The sequence below is a fragment of the Bos grunniens genome, chromosome 7, assembly GCF_055505025.1.
Source record: "Bos grunniens cultivar Pamir isolate PY7600 chromosome 7, Bosgru_T2T1.0, whole genome shotgun sequence".
Taxonomy (NCBI): Eukaryota; Metazoa; Chordata; class Mammalia; order Artiodactyla; family Bovidae; genus Bos; species Bos grunniens.
Window position 1 is genome coordinate 3,413,944 of NC_141171.1, and position 22,400 is coordinate 3,436,343.

At 38.9% G+C, this 22,400-nt stretch overlaps 1 protein-coding gene across 4 annotated transcripts in view; it reads right to left on the bottom strand.

Moving 5' to 3' along the window:
* Window positions 1–17,529, bottom strand: part of PRSS38 (serine protease 38) — a 32,812-nt gene extending 15,283 nt beyond the window's left edge. Inside the window, exons 1-4 of one of the 4 annotated variants that reach the window (XM_086408092.1) lie at window positions 17,318–17,529; window positions 16,971–17,133; window positions 16,159–16,430; window positions 154–4,783 (exon numbers count right to left, since the gene is read on the bottom strand). In XM_086408092.1, coding sequence (XP_086264218.1) covers window positions 3,657–4,783; window positions 16,159–16,430; window positions 16,971–17,133; window positions 17,318–17,498 — 1,743 coding nt within the window. In that variant the 5' untranslated portion in view covers window positions 17,499–17,529 and the 3' untranslated portion in view covers window positions 154–3,656. Of the gene's footprint in view, window positions 1–153; window positions 4,784–16,158; window positions 16,431–16,970; window positions 17,134–17,317 lie in introns of those variants that run through there. The other 3 variants (XM_086408096.1, XM_086408094.1, XM_086408093.1) reach the window with 3 other exon arrangements.
* Between the last annotated feature and the right edge of the window lie 4,871 nt (window positions 17,530–22,400).

Genomic DNA, 22,400 nt, shown 5'->3' on the forward strand with positions numbered 1-22,400 from the left:
GGCACTGCTCAAATACTCTGTAAGCCAAGCGAAACAGTCTATGGAGGTCCAGGGGGAAAGATTATTGTCAAAATATCCAATAAACTGACTAAAATTTGGGAGTAACAGCTCAGGAGAATTTCTTAGAGAAATTAAAACATTCAAAAGCATCCCTGAAGACAAATATATTTATTATTGGAGGCTTGTGGCAAGTTCAAACAGAATGACCTCAATAGAAAGAAAAACTATAGATTTATGAGGTAATATGCCATGAAAAGCTATAGATGTGAGTTTGTATGTGAAGAAGCAAAGGAGAGACTGAATTTGCAGCAGATGACAATGAGCAAATCATTCATGATGTGAGAGCCTCAGAGACCAACTGTCCGCAAAGATTCAGGGCTCTTCTTTAGACAGCAATGACAACAGCAGGAGGGCAATCTCAAAGAGATTTCCAGAGGAAACAGGGCAGCTTGCTCTGTAAGACACGAACTATGAGAAAACAGGTAAACTTATATGGTAGATTTTTAAGTGATAACTTCTGGTAAAAGAAAAAAAATACGTATCGTACCCATCTTGGACTGACTAAACAGTGCTCTGGACTTGGGCCCTGCCAGCCAGACTCAGCATTGCCCAAAGTGTGGGGTTTGGAATGGCCTCACCCTGATTCCCCTGTGTCTTCACACAGTTTGCCAATTAGGAAAACACCATTCTTTTCCTTTGAGCCTATATACCTGTTTACAAATATACTATTATATAAGATAATTTTAGAGGGCAAATATTACATCCTTTTTAAAAAACAGCTGTGATGTTGCTGTCCTTTATTTTCTTCTTTTTTCCATCCTTATCAAGATATAATTGACAAATCATATATATCTTTTTTCATGATGAGACACCAACAGAAAGTCTTTTTTTTTAATTAATTTATTTTAATTGGAGGCTAATTACTTTACAATATTGTAGTGGTTTGGCCATACATTGACATGAATCAGCCATGGGTGTACATATATATCTTAAAGTGTAAAATGTGATAAAATAAAAACATCCCTGTATTTGATGGAATTTAGAAGGCCACACACACACCCAGGGTAAGGCATATGCTAAGAAAAGACATGAGACAGGCCCTTGGGTTTCACAATGAGCTGATCTCTAGGTTCAGTGCAAGCCCGTCTAAGTGTTGAAAAAGTACCATAGTAGAGAGCAAAAACAAGAAGAAGAGGTTTGTTTGCTTTATTGGTTTGTTTTAATTACTGGCATTGAGTAAAACATCTGTCACAGAAGTAGCTGCACAGATTCTAAGGAATGGATACATTAGTGAAGATACATGACAAGGAATACAGCCTTAGCAAAAATTTGGGAAAATCATTAAACAAGCTACTACAGCCTTTGACAGTTAAAAGAAGAAAGAAAGGAAAAGGAAAGCCTTGAAGAGAGAGAGAATTTTATCTTCAGAGTTACATTAAAATACTCAATACCCAACCACACATAATATTTATTATATACTCAAAAGTATAAAACTCAATATTCCAGTTTTCAGCAACAACAAAAATCATACAAAGAAACAGAAATGTACAGTTTATTCAAGGAAACAAAACAAATGGAGAAACTGTCCCTGAGGGCTTAAAACTTTAAAATTCTCAAAGAACTAATGGAAAACATACAAAAAGAATTAAAGTAAATCAGGAAAATGACCAATAAACAAAATGAAACTATCAAAACCATACATTATTGAAAGGTGCCAAACAGAAAAGTCGGCACTGAAACGTCTAACAATTTAAATAAACTTCACTAGAAGTAGAAAACAGCAAATCTTAGCAAGCAGAAGAGAAAATTAGTTAACCTAAATATAGGACAATTGAAATTATTAAAAAAAATTAAGGAACAGAAGAAAAAAAAAACTGAATAGATGCTAAAGGACCTGTGGAACAGTATAAAATCCATCACTACATGTTATTATTGGATACACAGAAGGAGAAGACAGAGAGAAAAAGGCAGAGAGGTAATAGCCTGAAACTTCCCAACTTGGTAGAAGATTTGAATCTACTAATCCAAGAAGTTTAACAAACTCCAAGTAGAATAAAATCAAAGAGGGCCCTTCTGTAGACATACTATAATTAAACTTCCAAAAACTAAAGAGAAACAGAATTTTGAAAGGAGCAAAACAGAAGCAACTTGTCCTCAGTAAGAACAATAGATGCTTCTCATTAAAAACAGAACTACTAAGACTAACTCAGAGGACAATGGGATAACACAAAGAGCTAAATAAAAAACTGTCCACTGAGACTTCTATCTCTGGCAGCAATGTCCTTAAAAAATGAGAACTTAGATATTCTCAGATAGTTAAAAGATAACAGTTTGATACTATTAAATCTTCCCTAAGAGAAATGCTATAAGGAGTTCTGGTGAAAATGAAAGTACAAAGACAGTAACTCAAAACCACATGAAGAAATTTTTAAAAATCCTGGTAAAGGCAAATATTTGGGCAAGTATAAAAATCCTACTGTCATCTTTTTGGTTTGTAATTCCACTTTTTATTTTCTACAGAATTTTAAAGACAAATTCATAAAGTAATTTAAAATACATGTTTGAGGCACACAGTGTACAAAGGTGCGACTTGTACAGTTTCTGTATGCTATTGGGGTTAAACTGGTATCAGTTCAAACTAGCTTGTTATAAATGTGGAATATTAAATGTAATCTCCATGGTAAAAACAAACAAAAACGTCTGAAAATATACACATTAAATGTGAAGGGGTTAAAACAGCTCACTACAAAAAATTAAGCACAAAAGAAATCAGTATTGGAGGAAATAAGGGACAAAAAGATTTAAAACTGAAAAGAAATAGAAATGATGAAAGTAAGTTCTTACTATAAGTAATTAGCATAAATGTAAATGAGTTAAACTCTCCAAAGGACAGAGAGTGGCAGACTTAGTTTTGAAAAATCCAGCTATATGCTGTCTATGAGACTCATTTTAGAGTCAAGGATACAAAAGGATGGAAAATGAAAGGATTAAAAAAAGGATATTTTACACAAATACTAATACCAAAGAAAGTGGGAAGGCTATACTACTTTCAGACAAAATAGACTTCAAGTCAAAACTGTTGTAAGAAACAAATAAAGGCATTATATATTGATAAAAGAATCATTTCATTAAGTTTTCTTTATAATTAATATAGTCATCAAACAAAATATAAAGCAAACATTGGCCGAATTGAAGTGGGGGAACAGACAGTTCCATACTAGTAACTGTAGATCCAATACCACACTTTCAATAACATGTGGAACAAGAACATTATAAGGAAATAGAGGACTTGAACAACATTATAAACCAATTAGACCTGACAGACATTTATATAATGCTTCACCCAACAACAGTGGAATATACATTTTTCTCAAGTAGCCATGGGACAAAGTCCAGAGCAGAATATATAAGTTAGTCATGAAACAAGTCAATACATTTTAAAATATTAAAATCATGTAAACTGTGTTATCTGAACACAGTGGAATGAAGCTGTAAATCAATAACAGATAACTTTTTAAAAATTGAAATTAAACAATACATTCTGGAAAAACCAATAAGTCGAAGAAATCACAAGAGCAAATGCTTAGAGAAGAATGAATGAAAACACAGCATATGAAACTTACAAGATGCAACAAACACAGTGCTCAGAGGGGAATTTAAAAATATAACTCCTTATTAGTGTCCTCTTTGATTTCTTTCACCAGTGTTTTATAGTTTTCTATATATAGGTCTTTAGTTTCTTTAGGTGGATTTATTCCTAAGTATTTTATTCTTTCTGTTGCAATGGTGAATGGAATTGTTTCCTTAATTTCTCTTTCAGTTTTCTCATTATTAGTGTATAGGAATGCAAGGGATTTCTGTGTGTTGATTTTATATCCTGCAACTTTACTATAATTATTGACTAGTTCTAGCAATTTTCTGGTGGAATCTTTAGGGTTTTCTATGTAGAGGATCATGTCATCTGCAAATAGTGAGAGTTTTACTTCTTCTTTTCCAGTTTGGATTCCTTTTATTTCTTTTTCTGCTCTGATTGCTGTGGCCAAAACTTCCAAAACTATGTTGAATAGTAATGGTGAAAGTGGGCACCCTTGTCTTGTTCCTGACTTTAGAGGAAATGCTTTCAATTTTTCACCATTGAGGATAATGTTTGCTGTGGGTTTGTCATATATAGCTTTTATTATGTTGAGGTATGTTCCTTCTATTCCTGCTTTCTGGAGAGTTCTTATCATAAATGGATGTTGAATTTTGTCAAAGGCTTTCTCTGCATCTATTGAGATAATCATATGGTTTTTATTTTTCAATTTGTTAATGTGGTGTATAACATTGATTGATTTGCAGATATTGAAGAATCCTTGCATCCCTGGGATAAAGCCCACTTGGTCATGGTGTATGATCTTTTTAATGTGTTGTTGGATTCTGATTGCTAGAATTTTGTTAAGGATTTTTGCATCTATGTTCATCAGTGATATTGGCCTGTAGTTTTCTTTTTTTGTGGGATCTTTGTCAGGTTTTGGTATTAGGGTGATGGTGGCCTCATAGAATGAGTTTGGAAGTTTACCTTCCTCTGCAATTTTCTGGAAGAGTTTGAGCAGGATAGGTGTTAGATCTTCTCTAAATTTTTGGTAGAATTCAGCTGTGAAGCCGTCTGGACCTGGGCTTTTGTTTGCTGGAAGGTTTTTGATTACAGTTTCAATTTCCGTGCTTGTGATGGGTCTGTTAAGATTTTCTGTTTCTTCCTGGTCCAGTTTTGGAGACACCGATGTATAGATCAGTCTTATGGACTCTGTGGGAGAGGGAGAGGGTGGGGAGATTTGGGAGAATAGCATTGAAACATGTATAATATCATGTATGAAACGAGTCGCCAGTCCAGGTTCGATGCACGGTACTGGATGCTTGGGGCTGGTGCACTGGGACGACCCAGAGGGAGGGTAGGGGAGGGAGGAGGGAGGAGGGTTCAGGATGGGGAACGCGGGTATACCTCTGGCGGATTCATTTCGATATTTGGCAAAACTAATACAATATTGTAAAGTTTAAAAATAAAATAAAATTTAAATATATATATATAACTCCTGTATTAAAAAAGAAGAAAAATCTATCAATAACCTAACCTTGCCCCCTTGTGAAGCTGAGAGAAAGAAAGGCATGATAAACTCAAAGCTAGCAAAGGAAAGAAGTAAAAAATAGAAAGAAAAAAAGTACAATCCATCAAACTGAAGTTTCACTGAAAATATAAACAAAACTGGCAAGCCTTTAGCTAGAGTGATAAAGAAAAAAAGAGAAGATACAAATCATCTAAATTAGAAGTCTAAGTGGAGGAATTTACTATTGGTCTCAGAAAAATAAAAATGAATTATAAGAGAATACTATGAGGAATTATACTTCAACAAATAAGACAACTTCAATGAAAGACAATTCCTAGAAACATGCAAATAGTCTAATCTGACAGAAGAAATAGAAAATTTCAGCAGATTCTTAACAGAAAGATTAGTTCAGTAAAAATGTTTAACAATGAAAATCTAGTACCATATGGATTCATTGGTGAATTCTATCTAACATTTAAAGAATTAACACCCTTCTTATCAAACTTCCCAAAAAGTGCAAGATAAGGGAACACTTTTTAACTCATCCTATAAAGCTGGCATTGCTGCTGTTGCTGCTGCTAAGTCGCTTCAGTCGTGTCCGACTCTGTGCGACCCCATAGACGGCAGCCCACCAGGCTCCCCCATCTCTGGGATTCTCCAGGCAAGAACACTGGAGTGGGCTGCCATTTCCTTCTTATCCTGATACCAAATCCAAAGACATTATAAGAAAAGAAAAAAAAAGATCATATACTTGAAAGTACAGATTTCTGGGCACCTACTCCAGCTCCTCTTACTCTAGTGCTGCTCTCCACTAATACAGTGCTGTGACTGTCAAAGAAATGCACACACAAGGAATGGAGCCATCTTGGACCCAACCTTGGGGCTCTGCTCCAGCACCTTGGGCCCTGACCCTGCTCCTCATGGGGTAATGACTGCCACTGAGGTCAGGAGAATTCCAGGCTCACACCTGGCTCTGATTTGAGCCCCTCCATCTCCAGCCATACTCCCAGCAAGGTGGTAGCCACCAGCACACCCTGCGTGACTCATGCATAATTCAGATCCAAATCCCCTACCAAAGACACTGGACACGTGCAAATTGAATAGGGATGATCTCATAAGAGGATACCCCTTTAAGATGGGAATAGATAAGTGTTTACACCTAATTTCATAGAAACAAAAAAGTTAAAATGAGAAACATAGGAATACATTTCAAATGACAACCGAGGACTAAGACCCTAGAAAAATGCTAATGAAACAGAGATAAATAATTCATCAAATGAGTTCAAAGTAACAGTAATAAGCTAAGTGAACTTGGGAAAAGAATAAACAGAGTGAGAATTTTAACAAGGAACTAGAAAATTTAAAAAGGACCAGTTAGAGCTGAAGAAAACAATAACTAAAATGAAAAATACATGAGAAGGGAATAACATCAGACTAGGTAACACAGAAGAATGTAAGATAGAACTAATGAAATCATCTAATCAGAACAGAAAAATGTTTCAATGCCATTCTCCCAAATCATCCCACCCTCTCCCTCTCATAAATTTTAATGAGGATAGTTTAAGGGACCTCTAAAATAATGTCAAGTACACTAATATTTGCATTTAGGGGTTCCAAAACAAGAAGAGAGAGAAAAGGGTAGAAAGCGAAGCTGATGAAATTACAGCTGAAAAATTCCTGAGGCTGAAGAAGGAAACATTTTTCAGGTATAGGAAGCACAGAGTCCCATATAAGATGAACCCAAAGAGATTCACACTAAGCATACCATAACTAAACTGGCAAAAGGTAAAGATAATGAGAGAATCTTAAAGGCAGCAAAAGAAATACAAATAGTCACATATAAAGGAATTCCCTATAAGGCTAAATGCGGTTGTCTCACACAAATTTTGCAAACCAGAAGGGAGTGGCATGATATATTTATTTAAAGTACTGAAAGTAAGACTTCCCTGGTGGTCCAGTGGCTAAGATTCTGCACTCTGAATGCAGGGGGCTCAGGTTCAGTCCCTGGTCAGGGAACTAGGTCCCACATGCTGCAACCAAGAGTTCTCATGCTACAACTAAGAGTTAGCATACCACGACTAAAAGATCCCACATGCCACAACCGAAGATCCCACATGCTGCAACCAAGACCTGGCACAGCCGAGTAAAAAAGTAAATTAAAACAAATATTCAAAAAAGTACTGAAAGGGAAAACCTTACAACCTAGGATACTCTACCCATCAAGGTGATCACTCAGAACTAAAGAAGAGCTGAAGACTTTTTCAGACAAGCAAAAACTAGAAGAGTTCATCGATACTAAACTGATCTTACAAGAAATGCTAAAGGGTATTTAAATGGAAAAGACTACAAGAAGTAAGAATTTATATGAAAGGGGAAAATATCCCACTAGTAAAGGCAAATATATGTTAATAGCAAAGGCTGTGATCAACCACTTAAGCTAATAGGAAGGTTTAGAAACGAAATTTTTTAAATCAACTATAACGACAGAGCATGAGATGGTTGGATGGCATCACTGACTCGATGGGCATGAGTTTGAGCAAGCTCCTGGAGTTGGTGATGGACAAGGAAGCCTGGCACACCTCGGTCCATGCAGTCACAAACAGTTGGACACAACTGAGTGACTGAACTGAATTGATAACTATAATAAACAAGGAATAGACATGAAGATGTGAAAAACACAAAACACAGGTGAAAGTAGCAAAAAAAAAAAAAAAGCTTATCTTTTAGAATGTGCTTGAATTGAATTGACTATGAGTTTGAACCAGTAAATATAGTCATAGGTCAAAATAAACGGTAACCACAAATCAAAAACCTACAATAGACACACAAAAACTAAAGAGAAAAGAATACTAAAGAAAACCGTCAAACCACAAGGGAAGAGACCAAAAAAAAAATAATAACAGAGAAGAACTAAAAAACAATAAAACAAGTAAGAAAATGACAAAAAGCACATACCTATCAATAATCACTTTAAATATCAATACACTAATGTTCCCATCAAAAGACAGAAAGGGGCTAATTGGATGAAAAAACAAGACTCATCTATATTTAGCCTACAAGAAACTCACTTCAGAGCTAAAGACACACAGAGACTGAAAGTGAGGGGATGGAAAAAGTTCTTCCACACAAATGGAACCAAAAAGAATGCTGGGGTGGCAGTGCTGACAACAGAAAAAGAAGACTTTAAATAAAAGTCTATGACAAAAGAGCAAGAAGTCTTTGACAAGAAGACCATTATACCGTAAAGGGATCAATACAAGAAGAGGATATACTGTTTGTTAACATTCATACACCTAATATGTGTGTGTATCAGTTGCTGAATTGTGTCTTAACTCTGTGACCCCATAGACTGTAGCCCCTCAGGCTCTTCTGTCCACGGAATTCTCCAGGCAAGAAAACTGGAGTGGGTACCCATTCTCTTCTCCAGGGGATCTTCCCAAACCAGGAATCGAACCTGGGTCTCCGGCATCACAGGTGGACTCTACTGTCTGAGCCACCAGGGAAGCCCATGCACCCAATATAGTACTGTGCTGTTTCTGGATGGAATGTTCTATAGATAGCCATTATGTCCATCTGGTCTAATGTGTCATTTAAAGGCCATTGTTTCTTTATTGATATCTGTCTGATTGTAACTGGGGTATTATAGTCCCCTACTATTATTTTATCATTGCCAATTTCTCCCTTTCAGTCTGTTAGTATTTGTTTTATAGATTTAGTTTAACAAATTTAAGAGGATAGAAATTATATCAAACCTCTTTTCTGACCATAAAGGTATGAAACTAGAAATCAATTACAGGAAGAAAAATAGTAAAAACACAAATGCATGGAGACTAAACAACATGCAATTAAAAAGCAATGGGTAAATGAAGAAAGCAAAGATGAAATCAGAAAATACCTCAGAACAACTAAAAACAAAAACAGTTTTTCAAGATCATGGTATGCAGCAGAAGTAAATGTAAGAGGGAAATTTATACCTGTAGAAACAAGAAAAATCTCAAACTACATATCATCTAAAGGAATTAGAAAAAGAAGAAAAACAAAACCCAAAGTCATCAGAAGAAAGGAAATAATAAAGGCCAGAATAGAAAATAATAAAATATAGACAAAAATAGAAAAGATCAATGAAACCAAGAGCTATTTCTTTGAAATGATAAAGAAAATTAATAAGTGTTTAACCAGGTTCAACAGGGAAAAAAAGAAAGAGGGCCCAAGTAAACAAAATGAAAGAGGAAAAATTACAAATGCTATCACAGAGATACAAAAAAATTAAAACAGAACACTATGAAAGTTATATGCCAACAAATTGGACACCCTAGGAAAAAAATGGACAATTTACAAAAAACATGCAACCTTCCAAGACTGAATCAGGAAGAAATAGAAAATCTGAAGAGACTGATCACTAGTAGTGAAACTGAATTCCCAGTGAAACTGGGAGTGAAAACTCCCAGGAGGCAAAAGTCAAAGACTGAACAGTTTCACAGCTGAAAAGTTAATACCTATTGTTCTCCAACTATTCAAAAAAATTGAAGAGGAGGAAACACTATTGAATTCATTCTACAAGGCCACCATTTTCCTTATATCAAAACCAAAGACATTATAAAAATGAAAATTACTGGACAATATCCTGAGGAATATAGATACAAAAATCCTCAGTGTGTTAGCCAACTGAATTTAACAGTATATAAAACATGTCAAACCATGATCAAAAGAAATTAATTACAGGGATGCAAGGATGGTTCAATATCTGCAGATGGTTCAATATCAATGTGATATACCACATTAACAAGTGCTAAGTCACTTCAGTCATGTCCGACTGTTTGCAACCCCATGGACTGTAGCCTGCCAGGTTCCTCTGTCCATGGGAATTCTCCAGGCAAGAATACTGGAGTAGGTTGCCATGTCCTCCTACCACATTAACAAAAGGAAGGATAAAAAGCACAAGATCACCTCAATAGACACAGAAAAAGCATTTTACAAAATTCAAATTCCATTTATGATAAAAACTCCCTTCAAAGTTAGTATATAGAGGACATATCTCAATATAATAAAGGCTAGTTATGAGAAACCAACAGCTAATGCCATGCTCAATGCTGAAAAGCTGAAAGTTTCACCTCTAAAATCAGGAATAGTCTTATGGATGCCCAATCTTTCCTCTTTTGTTTGACATAGTATAGGAAGTCCTATGGAAAAGATTTAAGGCAGGAGGAGAAGGGGATGACAGAGGACGAGATGGTTGGATGGCATCACCAACTCGATGGACATGAGTTTGAGCAAGCTCGGGGAGTTGGTGATGGACAGGGAAGCCTGGCATGCTGCAGTCCATGGGGTCACAAAGAGTCTGATGCGACTGAACTGACTGACCAGAAGTCCTAGTCACAGAGGCCAACAAGAAAAAGAAATAAAAAGTATCCAAACTGGAAGGGAAGAAGTAAAACTGTCACTATTTCAGATGACATGATATATACAAAACCCTAATGTCTCTGGGGAAACAGTGTCAGACTTTATTTTTGGGGGCTCCAAAATCACTGTAGATGGTGATTGCAGCCATGAAATTAAAAGGCGCTTACTCCTTGGAAGGAAAGTTATGACCAACCTAGATAGCATATTAAAAAGCAGAGACATTACTTTGCCAACAAAGGTCCATCTAGTCAAGGCTATGGTTTTGCCAGTGGTCATGTATGGATGTGAAAGTTGGACTGTGAAGAAAGCTGAGTGCCGAAGAGTTGATGCTTTTGAACTGTGGTGTTGAAGAAGACTCTTGAGAGTCCCTTGGACTGCAAGGAGATCCAACCAGTCCATTCTAAAGGAGATAAGTCCTGGGTGTTCACTGGAAGTACTGTTGTTGAAGCTGAAACTCCAATCCTCTGGCCACTTCATGCGAACGGTTGACTCATTGGAAAAGACCCTAATGCTGGGAAAGATTGAAGGCAGGAGGAGAAGGGGATGACAGAGAAAGAGATGGTTGGATGGCATCACCAAGACAATGGACATGGGTTTGGGTGAAAACTGGGAGTTGGTGATGGACAGGGAGGCCTGGCATGCTGCGATTCATGGGGTCGCAAAGAGTCGGACATGACTGAGAGGCTGAACTGAACTGAAGTGAACTGAATGTAAGTTTCCATGTTACTCTCTCCATACATCTCACCCTCTCCTCCCCTCTAAAAGAATTCAGAATAATGATAGTAAAGATGATCAAAAACCTTGAAAATAGAATGGAGAACATGTAAGAATCAATTAACAAAGACCTAGTGGACGGAGGAGCCTGGTAGGCTGCAGTCCATGGGGTCGCTGAGGGTCAGACACGACTGAGCGACTTCACTTTCACTTTTCACTTTCATGCATTGGAGAAGAAAATGGCAACCCACTCCAGTGTTCTTGCCTGGAGAATCCCAGGGACGGGGGAGCCTGGTGGGCTGCCATCCATTGGGTTGCAGAGTCAGACACAACTGAAGCGACTTAGCAGCAGCAGCAGAAGAATTAAAGAATAAACATACAAACAACACAATTACTGAAATTAAAAACACTCTAGAAGGAATCAATAGCAGAATATCTGAAGCAGAAGAATGGATCAGTGAGCTGGAAGATAAAATGGTGGAAATAATTGCTGAAGAGCAGAATAAAGTAAAAAGAATGAAAAGAACTGAGGATAGCCTCAGAGATCCCTGGGACAAGATTAAACGCACCAGCATGACAGGGAACCCACAATGAGAAGAGACAGAAAAGGGGGCAGAGAACATATCTGAAGATATAATCACTGAAAAATTTCCTAACCTGGGAAAGGAAAGAGACATCAAGTCCAGGGGGCACAGAGAGTTGGCCCACACGGGATCAACCAAAAAGGACCACACGAAGACACACTGTGATTAAAATGGCAAAAATTAAAGATAAAGAGAGAATATTGAAAGCATCAAGGGAAAAGCAACAAGGTACATACAGGGAACTCCCATAAGGTTATCAGTTGACTTTTCAGCAGAAACTCTGCAGGCCAGAAGGGAATGGCATGATTAACTTAAAGGGATGCAAGGGAAAAACCTACAACCAAGAATAATCTACCTAGCAAGGTTTTCATTCAGATTTGATGAAGAGACTGAAAGTTTTACAGATGAGAAAAAAAAAAAAAAGAGTTCAGCACCACCAAACCAGCTTTACAAGAAATATTAAAGGGACTTCTCTAAATGAAAAAAAGCCACAACTAGAACATGAGAATTATGAAAGGAAGAAGCTCATTGGTAAAAGCAAATACATAGTGAAGACAGTAAATCAAACACATACAAAGCCAATAAGAAGGTTAAAAGACAAAATGCCAAAATTATATCCACAATAAGTAGTTAAGAAATACATGATCAAAAAGAAGTAAAATATATAAAAACAATAATCTTGAAGAAAGGGGAGTAAATATGCAGTGTTGTTAAAATACATTTGAAAATAAAAGATCAGCAATGTAAAATAATCATGGGTATTATAGAAGAATTATATAAACCTCATGGTAACCACAAAGAAAATCTATAATAGATATACACACAGAAAAAGAAAGGAATCTAAGCATAATGCTACATATAGTCATCAAATCAGGAGGAAATGGAACAAAGGAAAAAGAAAGGAACAAAAAAGAGCTATAAAAGCAATCCCAAACCAATGAACAAAATACCAGTAGTTAATACCTACTTTTAGATATAAATGAACTTAATTATCCAATCAAATGACATAAAATGGATGCAAATATAAGACCCATATATATGTTGCCTACAAGAGACTCACTTCAGATCTAAACTAACCTAAGTGCCCACTAATACATGAGTGGTTGAAGAAGATGTGGTATGTATATATAATGGAATATTAACCAGCCGCAAAAAAGAATGGAATCTTACCATTTGCAACAACATGGATGGATCTAGAGGATATTGTGCTAAATGAAATAAGTCAGACAGAAAGAGACAAATATTGCGTGTGTGTGTGTGTGTGTGTGTGTGTGTGTTGCTTAGTCATGTCTGAGTCTTTGCAACTCCATGGACTGTAGCCCGCCAGGCTCCTCTGTCCATGGAACTCTCCAGGCAAGAATACTGGAGTGGGGTGCCATTTCCTTCTCCAGGGAATCTTCCCAACCCAGTGACTGAACCCAGGTATCCCGCATTGCAGGCAGATTCTTTACCATCTGAGCCACCAAGGAAGCCCAAATATTGTATGATTTCACTTATTTGTGGAATCTAAGGAAAACAAATGAACAGAACAGAGTTATAGATACAGAGAAAAAACAGGTGGTTGCCAGAGGTGAGGGGTTTGGGTAAGGAAAGTAAGGAAAGAAATGGGTGAAGAAGAATAAGAGGTACAAACTTCCAGTTGTAAAATAAATGAGTCACAGGTACGAAATGTACAGTGTGTGGAATAAAATAAAAAATTATGTAATATATTTGTATGGTGACATGTTGTAATTAGACTTATTATGGTGATAATTTTGAGCTGTAGAGAAATACCAAATCACTATGTCATGTAACCGGAACTAACATACCAATTAGACTTCAAAGACAAACTTATAGAAAAAGAGATTAGTTTTGTGATTACCAGTGGCAGGGGAGTGTTGAGGGAGGATGGAATTGGTTGAAGGCGGTCAAAAGTTATAAACTTTCAGCAGTTACAAGATAAATAAGTACTAGGGATGTAATGTGGGCTTCCCAGGTGGGTCAGGGGTGAACTGAGTCGTGTCCGACTCTTTGCAATCCCACGGACTGTAGCCCGTCAGGCTCCTCTGTCCATGGAATTCTCCAGGCAAGAATACTGGAGTGGGTAATCATTCCCTTCCCCAGGGGATCTTCCTGACCTAGGGATTGAACCTGGGTCTCCTACATTGCAGGCAGATCCTTTACACCGCAGATCCTTCACTTTACACTGAAGTGAAGATCCATCACTTCAGTCGTGTCCAACTCTGTGCGACCCCGTAGACGGCAGCCCACCAGGCTCCCCAGTCCCTGGGATTCTCCAGGCAAGAACACTGGAGTGGGTTGCCATTTCCTTCTCCAATGCATGAAAGTGAAAAGTGAAAGTGAAGTCGCTCAGTCGTGTCCAACTCTTAGCGACCCCATGGACTGCAGCCTACCAGGCTCCTCCATCCACGGGATTTTCCAGGCGAGAGTACTGGAGTGGAGTGCCATTGCCTTCTCTGTCCTTTACACTAGGGAAGCCCAATTAACTAGACAGAGGATTTTAAAATAGTGCTTGTCAACACCAGTGTCCATGTGATAGAATGAGCTCCCTTAAATGGTCGTGTCTGACTCTTTGCAACCCTATGGACTGTAGCCTACCAGGCTCCTCCATCCATGGGATTTTTCAGGCAACAGTACTGGAGTGGGTTGCCATTTCCTTTTCCAGGGGATCTTCCCAAACCAGGGATCAAATCCAGGTCTCCCACATTGTAGGCAGACACTACCATCTGAAGCACCAGGGAAGTCCTCTCTAAATGGTGCCACCAGTGTCTAGGTCTGTGGGGTGAGCTCCAGTTGCTTCCTACCTCTCAGGGAGACTCTCCAAGATAAGTAGGTGGATCTGACCCAGGCTCCTTTTAAATTACTACTCTGCTCTAGGTCCTGCAGCATGTGAGATTTTATATGCGCCTTTTAAGGGTGGAGTCTTTATTTCTCACAGCTTTCTGGGTGTCCCAAAAGTAAGGCCTGTTGGCCTCCAAAACCAAATATTCCTGGTATAGGACCCCAGGACAGGGGAGCCCAATTTGAGGTTCAGACCCTTTATTCCTTGGGGAGAAGCTCCATATTTGTAATTATCCTCCTATTTGTGGGTCATCCACCCAAGCGTATAGGTCTTAACTATACTGTGATTTTGCCCTTCCTACCCATGGTTCCCATCTTTAGTTGTAGAAAATCTTCTCTGGTGGATTCCAGTCTTTCTCATCAATATTTGTTTTATCAATGACTGTAATTTATATGTTCCAGTGAGAGGAGGTGTACTCTGCCATCTTGGCTTTATCTCCTTAATTCCAGTCTCTGTCTTTTGATTTGAGAGTTCAACCATTTACATTCAAAGTAATTATTGGTAAGGAGCAACTTGCTTCTGTCATTTTACTACTTACTTTCTACATGCCTTATAGCTTTCTCCTTGCCTCATTTTCTTGCATTCCTGTCTTCTTTGCATTTAGTTGAGTTTTTGCAGTGAAATATTTAAATTCCCTTTTAATTTCCTTTCATGTTTACCATGGGGATTACATTTAACATTCTAAAGTTTTAACATTCTAATTTGAATTTATATCAGTTTAACTTCAATAAGAGTTTTTTTTAATTAAGTAAAGCAGATGTTAAACTTTCTTAAACTGATATAAGATATCAATTTGAAATCTCCAAATCAAGTCACAGATGCAATAGTAAGCTATTAGAAGCATTTCAATTAAAATAAAAAACAAGAAAAAGAGACCTAGCAACATTTCTACTAGAGGTTCTAGTCGTTGCAATAAGACAAGAAAAATTAATTAAGGATAAGATATAGAAAAGGAAGTGATTAAACAAGCTTTATCTGAAGAAAATATATTAAAAAATCTAGAACAATTAAATAATCAACTGACAAACTATTAAAAATTAGTCCTATATGGTGGGTGGAAATATTATCAATACACAGAAATCAACAGCTGTGTCTGATTAGCAAATGCAATTAAAAATAATCTTTTATATAACTGTAGAAATCCTGAAATACAAAGATTTGAACCTAGAAAGAAAGTACAAGGCCTTTATAGATAACTAGAATAACTATTATGTTTTTTCATAGGTTAAAAAAGATTATAAATTTAATTTAAAATTTTAAGAACAACTATGCTGGAAATTTGTGCTCTTGGTATACAAAATATAAGCTTCACACTCAAAGTAGATGTAACTACTTCTCTGTATACAACAAAGCCAGCCAGGAATAAAGCACAACTCCACACTGACAGAAACATATAGTGATTGATGTATAAAGATTCCAGTCCTCAGATACTTACAACCCCTTAATGGATAGAACATTCTCTCTGGTAATGTTATAAAGCCATCATCCCTTCCACAAGCTCCAATAAAGGGTTCCACCCTGCACTTTGTTTTCTTACCTTTTTGGGAGATGGATCCCCATCCTGTAGCCCAGCAAGAAAGGTTCCAAAGAGTCAAGTCTGGGGGTGCAATACAGATGGGAAGCACAGAGTCGGAAAAAACAATGCGGGTTTTCAGCTGCACCAGAGCGATGTCACCTCCAACAGGGTGATACAATTCATATGTGGGGTGTATGATCACCCTATTCACCTCAAACCACTGTGTGTGATTGCCTGCAACATTGAGGTCCACAAGACCCACATACATATCAAAGGCCTCAGTGTTCCTATTCCTGTAGAGACAGAGAACAAAGGTACAGTGGTTCAAGCACCTGACCCATAGGAAGAGGAGCTTCCATGAGCTCACAGGCCCATGGAGTCCTGGAACATGGGGGCCTGGGTATCCAAGCTCTCAGCCAGGATGTGGGAAGTGAGCCGTTCCAGCACAGTAGGGACCTGACTGGCAGAACTGCTCCCAAAGAAGTCCTGACCTGAGTACATGGAGGATTCAAGGACTCACCACTACCTGCTGGATGGTGAGTTTGTCAGATGTACAGTGAGCTGCCAATGAGGATAAGTCTTTCATCACTTCTCACCTTATCATCCTAAGATATGACTCCTCACCTCACCTCTCATCCTATTATTTTGTTCCACACCTATCTGGAAGAGCTGATGGCCCTAAAAGAGTCCTCAGTCCTGTGCAAGAAGCTGTAGTGAATGGAGCTGTGTGCTGGGTCCAACTCTCTCCCTAACTCCAAGAAGTCCCAGTCCTATGTGGTTCATCTTGCAGCCCTAGGCCTCCATGGGAAGGGTACCCATCACCGCCCACTCACCTGTCAAAGCAGTGGGCAGCCGACAGGATCCAGTACTCATCAATGATGGACCCACCACAGATGTGGAAACCTACAAAGTGCACACTGGCCTGCCACGGCCACTTTCCCTCAAGGGCATCCACGCCTCCCAGTATCTTCCCTTGCACATGACGCTGGCCACAGGCTGAAGGAAGAATGACAAAGGGTGTGAGTAGCAGCAGCACCAGGGTGGGCCTGGCCACGTGCAAAGTGAAGGGAGGGAGAGTGGGAGGCCTGGAAAAAGGAAAGGAACGCGGAAAGCTGGGTCTCCACCCTTGGGAGTCGGAAGCCCAGGATTCACCGGATTCACCGCCAGGACCACCACCAACCTGGGCTTGGAGAGGTCCTACCCACATCACGGCTAAACGCGACCTCCTCACTGGCAGGGTGCCTGTGGGCTGTGGCTTCAACCTGGGTGGGAGGCAGGAGAAACAGGAGCAGGAGGAGGCTCGGGGTCGTCGGCCAGGACTCTCCAGGCCCAGTGCGAGGGCCAGTCAGTGCGGTGGCCATGTGGGCGTGTCTCAAGGACGTCAGGGCTGGCGCGCACAAGCTGTGACGCCATAAACACGCGACAGTGCCCAGGCACACGATAGTACGAAGCTGCCACAGCACAAACACCAGCTGTCTCGCTCCTCAGCCGGGAGCCAGCTCTCAGTGGTCCCCCCTCCACACCCCACCTCCCCCACCCCCACCATGGCTGGCTCTCTGTGGTTTCACTCCCTGGAGGGTGCTCAGTTAGACTCTGGGTGGTCTTGCTCCCTGGATGGTGGTGGTCTCTCTCCCTACTTAGCTGCCTGGCTGTTGGTTGATGCAGTGGGAATAGTTCCATCCTGAGTCTCCCAACATCCAGCCAGCAAGCTTAGATTTGGTCACGTCTCAGTTGCAGCATTTCAGAAATGTACAAGCACTTTTCACACCTCTACTTGATCGTATTTGCTAATGTACCATTGAATAAAGCAAGTTATACAGATGTTGGGGAAAAAAGGGTTGGAAAAATGCACTATAGTATTTAAGCCCCCTCTCTGGAAACTTCAGAACTCTGTTGTTGTGACAATACATACACAAATGAACAGGACTATATTCCAACAAACTGTATTTACAGACACTGAAATTGGAATTTTACTTAATTTTTGCATCTCATAAAATATTTTCTTGTTTTAACCCCAAGCAATAAAAGTGTATAAACTGTTCTTAGTTAAGAATGTACAAATGTACATTAGTTCAGATGTACAGAAGTAGGTAGTTTGCCAACCTCTGCTCTGTTTCTTATATTTCTTTTTTTATTTTTTATAGCAGTTTTAGGTTCACAGCCAAAGTAGACAGAAGGTACAGAGGTTGTTAATGGGGAGTCAATGCATGTATCAGCATATAAGGTATTGCAAAATCTCTGTACACTCTATTTCTTGATATTAATCCCTTGTCTTTATATGTATTGCCATAAATTTCTATTTTTTCAGTGTTTCTTGTTCTTTAATATGTTTCAAGTGTGTTCATAATTGTTCAATGGAGAACTTTTATAATGGCTTCTTTAAAATCCTTGCCCAGTAATTCAATAGCTATGTGAGCTTGATGTTGGTGCTCATTAATAGTCTTTTCTTTTTTTTAATTTATTTATTTTAATTGGACACTAATTACTTTACAATATTGTAATGGTTTTTGCCATACATTGACATGAATCAGCCATGGGTGTACATGTGTTCCCCATCCTGACCCCTCCTCCCACCTCCCTCCCCATCCCATCACCCTGGGTCTTCCCAGTGCACCAGCCCTGAGTACCCTGTCTCATGCATCAAACCTGGGCTGGCGATCTGTTTCACATATGATAATATACATGTTTCAATGCTATTCTCTCAAATCATCCCACCCTTGCCTTCTCCCACAGAGTCCAAAAAACAGTTCTTTACATCTGTGTCTCTTTTGCTGTCTTGCATATAGGGTTATCATTACCATCTTTCTAAATTCCATATATATCCATTAATATACTGTATTGGTGTTTTTCTTTCTGACTTACTTCACTCTGTATAATAGGCTCCAATTTCATCCACCTCATTAGAACTGATTCAAATGTATTCTTTTTAATGGCTGAGTAATATTCCATTGTCTATATGTACCACAGCTTTCTTATCCATTCATCTGCCAATGGACATCTAGGTTGCTTCCATGTCCTGGCTATTATAAACAGTGCTGCAATGAACATTGGGGTACACGTGTCTCTTTCAGTTCTGGTTTCCTTGGTGTGTATGCCCAGCAGTGGGATTGCTGGATCATATGGCAGTTCTATTTCCAGTTTTTTAAGGAATCTCCACACTGTTCTCCATAGTGGCTATACTAGTTTGCATTCTCACCAACAGTGTAAGAGGGTTCCTTTTTCTCCGCACCCTCTCCAGCATTTATTGTTTGTAGTCTTTGGATAGTAGCCATTCTGACCGGCTAATAGTCTTTTCTTATTGGAATTGAGAGTTTACTAGTTCTTAGTGTGACAAGGGCTTCCCTGGCGGCACAGATGGTAAAATGTCTGCCTGCAATGCGGGAGACCTGGGTTCAATCCCTGGGTTGGGAGATCCCCTGGAGAAGGAAATGGCAACCCACTCCAGTATTCTTGCCTGGAAAATCCAATGGAGAGAGGAGCCCTGTAGGCTACAGTCCATGGGTTGCAGAGAGTCAGACACAACTGAGTGACTTCAATAGTGTGACAAATAATTTTGGACTGTGTCCTATGCATTTTGAGTATTACTCATGAGATGCTGGTTTCCACTTAAATCTTCTATTTTAGCAGGTTGAAAATCTGTTTAGGTCCAGAATGCACATCCTGGCTCACTCTGGTGAACTGTGGTTCCAACAGCAGTATATCAAGTTTCTGCAGGGCTATTCTTGTTTGTCCACTTGCATGCTTCCAAGATGATGGGATCCCACCTCATAGTCTTCTCAGTGCTGGCCTGAGATGGGGAAGGGTGTTACCTCCTACTACAGGTGAGGAGAGAAGACAGGCTCTACAATGTGTCTGACTTGCATGTCCTAGCCTTCCTGCAAGGGGTTGTGAAGTCAGAGATCATTAGTTCTCAATCAGAGGTGATATTCCAAGAGCACATTTGGTAATATCTGTATATATTTTTGATTATAGGAATTGGGGGAATGTGCTATTGGCATCTGGTGGGTTATACAGGGATACTGCTGTACATCCTATAGTGCATAGTATATCCTTCCAGAGAAAAGGCTTTCCAGCCCCAAATGTCAATAATGCTGGGTATGAGATGTCTTGGCTCACAGGTTTCATGAGGACCACCTTACTAAAGGGAAAAGAGGTTGGAACATAGCCTCTTACCAATGAATTCAGTGTCTGCAATGCCTGTTTGGGAATTGCAGCTCTCCTCATGTTTGCCACAAGAACAGAGTGGTAAAAAGGGTTTTGTCATGGTAAGCAAAACTTTTCTGGACCTTTGGCTTTTCTTAAGGCATGTGTATGTGTGTGATTTCCAGATTGGTATTTCCAGATTCCAGTCCCCAACCTCAAGTTGGATGCATGGGAGGAAACAAAACCCCAGGAAACTCCCCACTGGGTTGTTATTTGAGTCCTTAGGTCCCTAGCTAATTTGCCTCCTTTTGTCCACCTTTCAGAATCTAATGGTAAGTGGCTTGTGGCATTGTGGTCACTTGGAGGAATAAAGTGAAATGTATTCATTTTTTCTAAATTTTAAAGAACTTGAAATCCTTAATGACTTTTGTTTTCTTCTCCCAGCTGCGTTTGTTTCCTATAAATTGCTGTTTTCAACTTGATTGATTTTATGCTTATTTTCTGTGTTTAGAGACTTTCCTTGGATGTCTGGTCTTCTATTTGAAATTATGAGTGTTGGAATAAAAAATGATTGGAAACTCTGGGATGTGGACCTAGCTTGTTTACTTTGAACTTCCTAGGGAGAGAACTGGATGAGTCATGGGAGAGATGCTGATGTCAGTATCTTTAGGACATCTTTCTTGGGCTTGTTAGCTTCTCCAGAGGACCCCAAACTCCTTCTTGAATGGTGGGAGTCTTACTTCAGGGTTCTGGCAGCTCAGGTCAAAGGTGGCATACTCTTCATTAAGTAAGCCATCTCCTAATCCTCCAATTTTGGCATCTAAGGGCCCTGAACTGCCCTGAGACTCCTCAATGTGAATTACTTGTTTTACTCCCAGCAGAAAACAAAACCAGATTTTTGCAATAGTCAGTAAGGTATACTAGCCTAGAGATATGGAATAGGGAGATTTAGGGATACAACTGTCTACAACAGCTTTCCCTCCAATATTCTTTCCTTCCTAGTCAGGTCTAGACACACTGTTTCTTTTTGAGAATTCTGTGTTATAGACCATTATGCTTTTGCCTTTCTTCATAGGCCACTCAATACTTTAAGGTAAATTACTATGTATAGATCCGCCATCCACTTGTCAAAACCTTTTTGACTAAGATATAATATACAAATAGTAAATTGTATCCAATCATGCAAGTCTTGACAAATAAATACAATCCTGTTACCACCACCACCAAGTTGTAAATTCCTTTGTACCCCTCATCCCTACCACCAGTTTCCCTGTGTACCTTTATTGTCAAGCCTTCCTTTTCCCCCAGCCCCTCTAAACCACTAAGCTACTTTTCCATCCCCATAGTTTGGCCTTCTCTAGAATATCATATATGTAGGCTTTCAAGTCTGACTTCCTCTACTTAACATAATGCATTCGAGATTTATCTGTATGATGGCTAGTAAAATCACTGAATCTAGAATTTTCTTTTCTGAAGGGTTTTTAACTGTGAATTCAATTTCTGTAATACATGTAGGACTATTCAGGTGGTTTGCTTCTTCTTGAATGAGTTTTGGTACTTTTTATCTTTTAAGGAAGCTGTCCGTTTCACTTGAATTATTGAATTTATGGCTGTAAAGTTAGTAAACATTTCCTTATTATTCCTTCAATGCCCATAGTAATCACTCATCTTTGTTCCTGATATTGGTATCTTCTAACACATTTTTATTTTATTTTATTTGGCTCTGCTGCACAGCCTGTGGGATCTTAGCTTCCTGACCAGGGATTGAACCCAGGCTTCGTCAGTGAAAGTGCCTAGTCCTAACCACTGGAGCACCCGGAAATTCCTTAATGTTATTATATGCAGGCTATTTGGTTTTTGTATTCTACTTTACTGAATATTCTTTCAGTTTGTGATAGTTTCACATTGGCACTTTTTTTGTTATTGAGTTGTAAGAGTGCTTTATAAATTTCTGATACAAGTCTCATCAGATATATGAGAGATATATCTATCAGATATACAGATATATATATGGTTTGCAAATATCTTCTCACAGTAGGTGGGCTGTGTTTTCCCTGTCTTGAACGTGCTTTATGACACACTAAGATTTTAGTTTTAAAGAAGTCCAACGTCTCTATTTT